The sequence below is a fragment of the Drosophila willistoni genome (genome assembly GCF_018902025.1).
Source record: "Drosophila willistoni isolate 14030-0811.24 chromosome 2L unlocalized genomic scaffold, UCI_dwil_1.1 Seg196, whole genome shotgun sequence".
Classification (NCBI taxonomy): domain Eukaryota; kingdom Metazoa; phylum Arthropoda; class Insecta; order Diptera; family Drosophilidae; genus Drosophila; species Drosophila willistoni.
The window spans coordinates 7,366,136-7,375,655 of record NW_025814048.1 but is presented as its reverse complement, the minus strand read 5'-3'; the positions used below and the strand labels follow the sequence as shown (position 1 = coordinate 7,375,655).

Here is a 9,520-nt window from a genome sequence, read left to right as displayed (position 1 = left end):
AAGTTTTGAAACGTATGTATAACGGTTAAACGGGTGTAGATTAGCAAATTGCCAGATATGTTGAATTAACCTTTTTCTGCTAGATGGTTTGCTTGTTTTCTTTTTTTAGAGCAAAGCGATCTTCATGTACATGTTTTATTAGGAAAATATAACTTAAAGTCTATATAAATTAAATTTAAACAGTCGGTTGAATACAGAGTGTATTCTAAAATTATTATGGATTTAAATAGTTTAGCCATTTTTGACATTAAATCTTAGAAAGTAGGCACCGCTGTCATATCTGTGCTAGTATGGTCACACTCAAAGTCTTGGCGTCTTCTTGTTTCAGCGCGCTTTTTGTTTAAATATTTGTGTTAATTTTAATTGAAATATATATATTACCTGCAATTGTTAATTGTTTTTATATTTGTGATGGATTTCGAGAATGCCAAGGAGAACATACAACCATTGGCCAGTGGGCGCAATGTGAGTCTTCTGCAGGCATCAGTGATAAGCCAAGATGGTGGACCTGGACACGAATTGTTAATCCAGCAGCGCAAGCAAATGGAGGAGAATATTGAATCATATGAGGGTGACGATCCACTGACACCTTGGTATGATTACATCTGTTGGATCGAGCAAAGTTATCCGGCAGGAGGCACTGGCTCCGGTTTACAAGCGGCCATGCATAAATGCTTAACGAAATTCGAACAAGATGAACGCTACAAGCAGGATGGACGACTAATTAAATTGTTTATTAAATATGTGAGTTGTAATTTGGGTGTACGTTCAAAAATCCTTTACATTTGACATTTTCTCTGGTCGCGTATAGATGAAGAACCAAAAGGATCAACTGGAATGCTATCAACAGATGTACAATAGTGGCATTGGTACCATGCTGGCAGATTTCTATATAGCCTGGGCTTATAGCTATGATTTGAGTGGCAATATGAGCAAGGCGGATGATATTTTCCGCCTGGGTATAGCTTGCCGGGCAGAGCCATTGGATGATTTGCGAGAGGCACATCAGCACTTTGGTTACACGGTGGGACAACGCGTCTTGCATACTGGCGAGAGGGCTGAGGAGGCAGTCCAAGAGTTGAATGAAAGACGTCTGGCCTTGCAATCTCTACGTGGCCAGAAGCTAAGGAATGTCAATACCATAACTGTGGGCAGTATAAGGACAGGAGCAGCGGTTCGAAGTCAAATGCCCGGAGTCGTAGAGGTTTGTGTTAGACAAATGTCTAGGAAATAATTTGTAAATGTTTTCCTTTTCCTATTTTAGGGTCAGTCAAGTCGCACACGTCCTAATCTTGTACGTCAGGTGTCTGTCTATCATGATGAGAATGCTGATGGTAATCTACCCATTGCTGTTCCTCCATTACCGGATGCGGAGCCCAAGACCAGTTTACGTTCGATCATTGATGCCACCCGGCAGCAGGAGAATCTAAAAGAGCCCGTTGGATGGAATAAGGCACATGCTAAGCCCTTTAAGCCATCCAAAATATTTGGTCGTCATGCTCATGCCCCAGAATTGGGATTTGGCATTCATGTGGACGAGCAGAAGGTGCTGCCTTTCAAGTTTCCTCCCAATTGGGTAGAGAAAAATAAACCCCTTGAGCCTTGGGTTACACCAGTGACCATTGAAGATGAACCCAATCCCAAAGAGTTGCCATGCTACAACAAATGTTTGTGCTATCCGCTTCCCAATTTGGAGTTCTCACCGGAAGAGTATATGGCCTATTATCGCTTGAAGCGTATTGATCCTCAACATCGGTTTGTCCAAAAACACAATAAATGGTGGTCATTGGGCATGGAGGCAGGAGTTCGTCGGTTTCCAAACTATCCATCGGCTTCTACGCCACAAACATTGGACGAGTTGGACAAGTATTTCAAACCGCCAGAATCGCCAGGTATCCAATTTAATTTCGCTGAAATTTACAATGATGCAGAGCAAAGGGAATATCAAGTAGAGGAACTTTTAGCAAACAAATGGAGGGAGAAGAGAAATATGACTGTGCTCGATGACATGGATATGGAGGAGACAGTTTGCTTACCAGGTGAAAAGATGCCAAGGCGTAAAAGTTTTTTTCCATCGTCTTCAAGGAAGTCTATTATGCCATCAAAGCCCGCTAATTCAATCATTGTAGAGGAGGAGGAGGAAGAGGTGCAGAAACTGGATCAATCTAAGAGAAAGGAAAGTGCTGTGCTAAAGGAACAGTCACACATGACATTGCGTGATAAACCGGCGCTTGATCAAACCCCACTAACAATTCCAAGCAAGAGTTGCCTGGCTCTTGCTCCTTCTCCTGTCCAAGCTCCTCTTGTTGCTTCTGCTCCTTCTCCTATACAAGTTCCTCTGCCTGCACCTGTTTCTATACCTGGTCCAGCTCCAGCTGCTGCTCCAGCTATAACTCCATCTCTCGCTCTAAAGCCAGTAAACGATAAAGATAATTTTGTTATGCCAGCTCCTCCGTCTCGTCCTAAGATTGAGATTTTCGTAGATCCAGAGGAACCAACACCTCCGTCAGCGGCTGATAAACCCGCATCGTGTGCCTACTTTGATGCAGATGAAACCTGTTCCACTCAAATGTTCAACATTTTCATTAAAAACCAAGCTGTGAGCACACCAAAAGCTCCCCAAAAGCAAGCGCCAACACGTCAATTTGGTACACTGCTCAAACCTCAAGATTTAGAGCCTCCAGCCTCTGTTCCAGACGATCATCCTCCTCCTCCTCCGGCTACAAATGCTTCACCAGGCGAAACGGTTTCGCCTGTTATGCGCAAGCAATTGTCGACAATATTGGAGACTTCCGAGCATGGTACTCAGAGCTCTGCGGCGACTATTGGTACCACCAAATCGACCATAACATCAGCTAGTTCTTCGAGCTCACCATCATCGGAATGTACACCAGGGCCATTGAGGTATCCACGTATGCCTAACATTGGCCTATCTATGGTTGGCGAGGAGCCAGAGCAACAATCCCTTCTACAAGCTGGAAATTTCACACGCCGCGAACTCTGGGAACCGAATGCACCCAGTGGCCCTCTTATGAAATCCATTCGTTTTCAAGAAGATAAAACAGAAACCGTTCCCAGGCCGCACCAATTATTCCGTTTTCAAGAAGATAAGACCGAAACTTTACCTAAAATGCCTTTGGCTGAAGTTGCAAACTCTTCTAAAGTGCTTAATGTGCCACCAGAGCCACCAATGCTTCCTGCTGAATCCGATAAAGGGGATAATTTCTTTAATCTCTTTTGCAAGAGCCCAGATGCCAATAAAACTTTTGGTTCGCCCTTGCGACAGGATGTATCGAAAAAGAGATGTGATCAGCCCACTCCTGATGTCTTTAAAAAATCTCAAAAGGTTCTTCCTTTGCCTCAAGAGGTCAGTAAATTAGCTGAATCCTTCATGGCGGACTTGTCCTTTGTGCCGGAAACGCAACCTCAGCCCAAGCCCAATAACTTTGAGATTTTTCTCGATGAAACTGTGCCCGAGACACAGCCACAACTCAGTCCATTGAAGCAGAATCACTCGATTAAAAAGGAAGAGATTCGTTCAACTCATCTAACTGATTCGTTTATGAAAAATTGCACAGAGCTAAGCAGTTGTCCTCCAGCTAGCATGCCTATGCCAGCAGTTTTGCCATCATCCGCTAACTCCTCATCTGCTACATCGCTGAAATTTCTCAGTGGTCTCGAGAAATCTCCAACAGGAAAATGTGAGAATTTCGAATTGAATGCAGCTACTGAAATGTTTGCCACCAACATAAGTATGATCAAGAATTCCACATTGCTGCCAGTGCCACAAATAAATCCTCCGCTCCCCTTGCCAATTGAGGAGCATGGTGATCTTAGTATCTACTATAAGAAAACTCCACTTACGCCCAAGCAAACGCAACGCTCCTGGTCACAACCGGATCAAGATGAAGATGGAGACTACCTGCATCCAGTTAAAGGGCCACTCGAACAATCTGTACTCAATGAGACTCTAGCCGATACAAATGTAAATCCTTTCAATGCCGATCTAATTGCCTCACTGCTGGAATCCATTGATTTTACCTTGTACATTGAAAAGCTGCCCAATTGCCAAATGTTGCGGGATGTCAAGAAATTGCAACCCAATACGGAAATTTATGTGAATGATGAACAGTTTAAGGTACTCAAATGTATTGGCAAGGGAGCCTATGGTTCTGTCTTTTCCGGCAAGCATGTGAAGAGTGGTAAAAAAGTGGCCCTTAAACAGGAACGACCCACCAACTATTGGGAGTATTATGTGGGCCTTGAGGTGCACAGTCGTTTGACTAGTGAGCAAATGGTAAGTTTTATTACCAAATTAATACTTGAGTTTATAATTTGACTTTATTTCATTATATTTAACAGATTCCTGCTTTTATGGCCATTGATTATGCTTTGGTTGGTAACAATTCAAGTATCTATATATCTGATTTTTCGCCTTTTGGCTCTTTAATCGATGTTTGTAACAAAATCAAAAAACATACAAATAGAAATGTAGATGAATATGTTGTTATGCATCTTAGCTGTCAAATATTGGATATAATTGATCATTTGCATGCTATAGGGATTATTCATGCCGATATTAAGCCCGATAACTTTTTACTTATGCAACCGTAAGTTTATCTTTGTAAAGAATGAAACAAATTTGATAAATCCTTTTGTTTTGCATTTCAGTTTGAAAGCACAACCAAATGATTTGAGTCTGCAATTGATTGACTTTGGTGTGGCAATTGACACAAAACTCTTTCCACCCAATCAATCGTTTAACTATATTAACAATGATGACATATTCAAGTGCATCGAGATGCGTACAGGTCGTCCATGGACATATCAATTGGATTTGTTTGGCCTGGCAGGAGTTCTGCATGTCATGCTGCTTGGTCGCTACATGGAGGTGGCCCAGCGTACACCAAATACAAACATTTGGTTACCAAAGAACGCTTTGCCTCGCTATTACAATCAGATTTGGGAATCAATCTTTCGTACCCTGCTTAATATACGTGATTGTCGAACTATGCCAAATTTGCAGCAATTAAAGACTTCACTTAAATCCGAAATGGCTGAAAAGGAAAAATATGTCAATGAAGCGGTACACAAATTTAATGCCATATTATTGCAATCGTAACAACGTTGCATTGATAATTAGGACAATCAACCAACACATAACAACTTGATCTTAGATATTATTTATATTATATATGTATTACTTATTTGACATTCCGCGTTGTCTGTTTAATTTTGTGCCCCATAATAATAATTGATATTGATTTTTAATTGCTTATAGACATTGTTAAATGTATTTGACCTTATTTTGTATACCGCTTTAACTAAATAGAACACCATGTTTTGAAAATATTTTCTGTTATTTATTAAACTATTTTATTCACCTATGTTAATTCATAAATTTTATGTTTTTTTTTTCTTGCTATGACATTTCATATAAGTATGTTGTTCAGTTTAATGACTAAATCTGTGATTCATCTGATTCAATATGTTTATCTTGCCGCGAAACGGAAAACGAATCGACGAACCAGAAGCTTTTGTGTGCGTTATGGTCAAAATCGCTTGGGTTGTGGTTGCGTTAAAACTTTTCAATCGTTTTACGATGCCATCCGCGTATAAACACAAATAATTTCAACCCAATTAAGCGGTTTTACGTAAATTTTACAATGCGGCTAACGTACCCAATTTCCACCATTCTCCAAAAATCCCCACCCCCCATCCCATACCCCCAGCAAAAGCCACCTTTGCCGCTTTCCATTTAACCGCCTGCGTTCATTTCGACCTCAATTCGAGTGCAATGCAATTTTGAGGTTGATACAAATAATTTTTGGTTACAACTCTGTGGCATGTTGCAAAATGGAGAAGATGTAAATGTCCTTATAAAAATAGGGTATACTCAATTGGTTTAGAGGTTTGCAAACTGATTTGAAAGCTATCGACTATTAGAGTTATGCTGTAAAGAGGGTTTAAGTTAAGATTAATGGTAGTGAGCTCTTTAAACTTAGTATACAAATGTCAGATATAATAAATTGATTGTTAAATGTTCAAAACATATATTTTTTTAATCAATATGCTCACATTAGAAAACTATTTATGTACGTATTCGGTTTAAATGACATTTAGAAGGGAAAAACAAATTCCTAACTGATTTTCAGTGAGTTGTTCAAAATGACTCATTTGGGCTTTTGATTCTATTCATGCAATGCAAGAATTTTATGAATTATTGAAACTGTTGCTGTCGGTGGCAAGCTGATGACGAAATTGTTTCAGTAATTCATTGGTTATTGCATTTAGAAATTAAACTGAACTCATAGCCCCGATTTTGGACTAGACAAACGTTTAGCAGGTTGTTTCTAAAATCTTTAATTTTATTGTTCAAGTTTGAATAAGAAGTTGTAGATTTGGGAAATCTAAGATAAACTGCGTACCACAAATTTTGAATTTATATAAGTTAAGAAAATCTGAATTTATTATGCAAAACTAAACAAAATGTTACAGTTCAGATTCTGTCAAAGTTTCATGTTAATAGTTTCTCATCTTGATCCTTCGATACAATATTATCAACTTGTTGTTATATGTAAATTTAATAATTTCTATTCTATTTTTTAATTCAATTGAATTTGGCTATGTTTTTTGCATTTGTATGAGCAGAATTGGTTAACTATCTTATATTTTTTAAAATTTGTTAATGTCTGATTTTGTGTTAAGTATGCTACACCAACTTTATGTTGCCTCAGAAATTATTTTCACATCGATTTTCAAAGGGACCATACAATTCATTGCATAATTGTTTTAAAAATCATAAATTTAAAAAAAAAGAATATAAAAAATATGATGTATTTATTGAAAACTGTATAAAATTTACACCTAAGAAAGTTAGGAAGAATTTGTCATTCTTACTTCTTTAAATAACAAAAGTTTGTTTCATGGGCCTGATTTTTTATTATGTATATGTATTTTATTAAGTATGAAAAACATATCATAAGCAAGAAAATTTCAATAATTATTGAAAAATAAAATTTTTAGATTATTCTCTATTAAAAAAGACAGATAAGGTTTAGACGGATACATTTTAGACATATTAGAAACTATGTATATTCTCTATTAAAAAAAATTGAAATTTTGAGTTTTTAAAATGTAGCTAAAAATGTTATTTGTTAATTTTTTTCGACTTTGATCCAAATAGTTTATACATAGCACTTAAAGGCGTCTTTAATACCTTCCGTTTCATTTGCCTTAAAACTAGATTTTTCGTAAACAGAGCTTTAGAAAAACTTAGAGTTTTCATCATCGAGTTCCTAGATTTCAGCTTATGGTAGAAAAGTCTTCTAATCGGAAAATATATTAGAAGATTAGAAGACTTTTCCTTTTCGTAAACCGTCTTGTCCACAGATATGTCATACGAATCGAAAGGTATTAACTTGATTAGAAGACTTTTATAATAATATATTAGACTTCTTGCTTTCGAATCCTTTTGAAATGTAAACTAGTTTAATAATACAAACAAATAAAATGTTTATACATAATTTAAATTAAAGATTTGATAGGGAATTAAATTTAGAAAATTATATGAAAATTTCTTGTGTAGAAAGCAAAAAGAAGATTATCCATTGATAAAAAATGGGTTTAAAACAACTCGATTTTCAAATCACTAGTTCGTTATGAATTATTTTAATTATCGATTGAGCCTGATACATTTTAAACATGTTAGGAACTACATAAATTCTCAAGTCTTAACTACATATAATAAATTCTACCTATAGTTGCCTATATTTTTCTATACCTGATCTAAAAAGTTTTAAATTAGGTAATGAACAGCATTTGTCGACTGTTTCGATGATTTATTAGTTTTGCCATTGACTTGAAAAATTTTTGCCATGTATCGGAAAATCTATAGTCTCTTATAGTATGTAAGTTCCAAGGGCATTTAATCAACGATGTAAACGTATATACAAACATATAACTTTGCCCATGATTACTTTTCATTTTTGTTTTTTTTTTTTATTTTGGATTTTTAGGGTGGGCGTGGTAGTGGCGCCATTTGCATTTTTGCATTTTATACAGCATTTGTCGATGTTGTTGTTGTAGTTGTTGTTACGTTTCCGGCCATGTTCGCTGTTTGCATGAATGTGCGTTTGTGTCATATGTGTAGGTATGTCTGTGTGTGTGTGTCTGTGTGTGTATGTATGTGTAGCATATAAATCAAAGTCCAAGCAGCTCGACATGATTCACAAATGATCAAAACAGACGACCAACCAAACGCCGCCGCTGCCGCCATATGAAAGTCTTATAAATCAAAGTGCTGCTGCAGAATGCATGACACAGGACGAAGGAGGCAGGACGCAGGACGTGGTCATTGCATGCGGTTGACTTTGACTGCCAACTTCAGCCTCTTCCCCTCTCTGTGTCTGTATGTGGAAATTTGCTGCCTGTTTGGTTTCTTGTAGTTTGTCACACAGCCAAGGATTTGGTTGTGGGGCCGGAGGGTGATGGACTTGTAAGAGTAGTTAGAAATCTATGGAACTTGTCATGGACATGGTCGGGTTTTTGATTTGGCTTTAGCTAGAAATCTAAGAAATTTTATATTATTTGCCTATTCCCTGTTGGGTCACGCCTGTGTTTTTCTTTTCTTTTTGGGTTTGATAGCATTGCGTATACGCAAAGTTGTCAGCACTAAACTGAAAGCAGAGGCAATTTTGGGTTCATTTGATATTTTTGGGACAAATTTAAAGCAATTTTCTATGGGTTTTCAATTTCTATTTGCCAAGCAATTGTTGTGGTTTCATTTGATCGCACACACACACACACACACACACACGCTTTAGAAGCATACATATATAAATATGTATGTATATAGCATACACATACATAGAAAAACGAACGACAAGTACAAGGAACTTGTGATGCAGCTGCAACAGAAACCAGCCGGCTGGACTCACATGATTTATGCAAATTGAAAATGACCTTAGAACCTGCCACACACTCTCTTTTAGACACACACACATACATGCACACATACACACTGGCATACACTCACATGTACACTGACCATTTACCATGTTTTGTGAGAGAATTTTTCGCCTCTTGTTGACTTGATTGTGGCAGCTGCTTGCCGCTTAGCTGCTGCTTTTACTCCTCCATCTCAATGCTTTAGTTGTTGCTGTTGCTGCTTCTGCTGCTTTTGCCATGCATTTTGCATCATAAAGTATTTTTACCCCATTATTTCATGAAATTCACATTTATTTTGCAGCTGCTCAGGGCAAAAAAGCAGTGGACCACCGCTCATCCATCCATTCACCCAACTTACCATCACTCCCGCCACCTTTGCCACGAAAATAGTTAGAGCTTCTCATAGCATATGAACATAGGGGGTACCCCTTGGGGTTTTGGTATATAAAAAGCGGAGGAAGCAATTTGGTATTCCAGCTTTAAGGTACCCTGTAGGCGTTCACCTGAAAAAGTAGTAAACAAACATTTGAAGCTACGTTTTGATGGAAAATTTTCTTTTGTCCTTACTTAA

General features: G+C 37.8%; 1 protein-coding gene across 1 annotated transcript; it reads left to right on the top strand.

The window, feature by feature from the left end:
- Positions 1 to 286: 286 nt before the first annotated feature.
- Positions 287 to 5,352, top strand: LOC6640502. The gene is made up of 5 exons (XM_023182080.2): positions 287 to 744; positions 812 to 1,204; positions 1,265 to 4,297; positions 4,363 to 4,610; positions 4,672 to 5,352. The coding sequence occupies exons 1-5, from the start codon at positions 412 to 414 to the stop codon at positions 5,120 to 5,122; spliced, it is 4,458 nt and encodes a 1,485-aa protein (XP_023037848.1). The 5' UTR covers positions 287 to 411; the 3' UTR covers positions 5,123 to 5,352.
- The last annotated feature ends 4,168 nt before the right edge of the window (positions 5,353 to 9,520 follow it).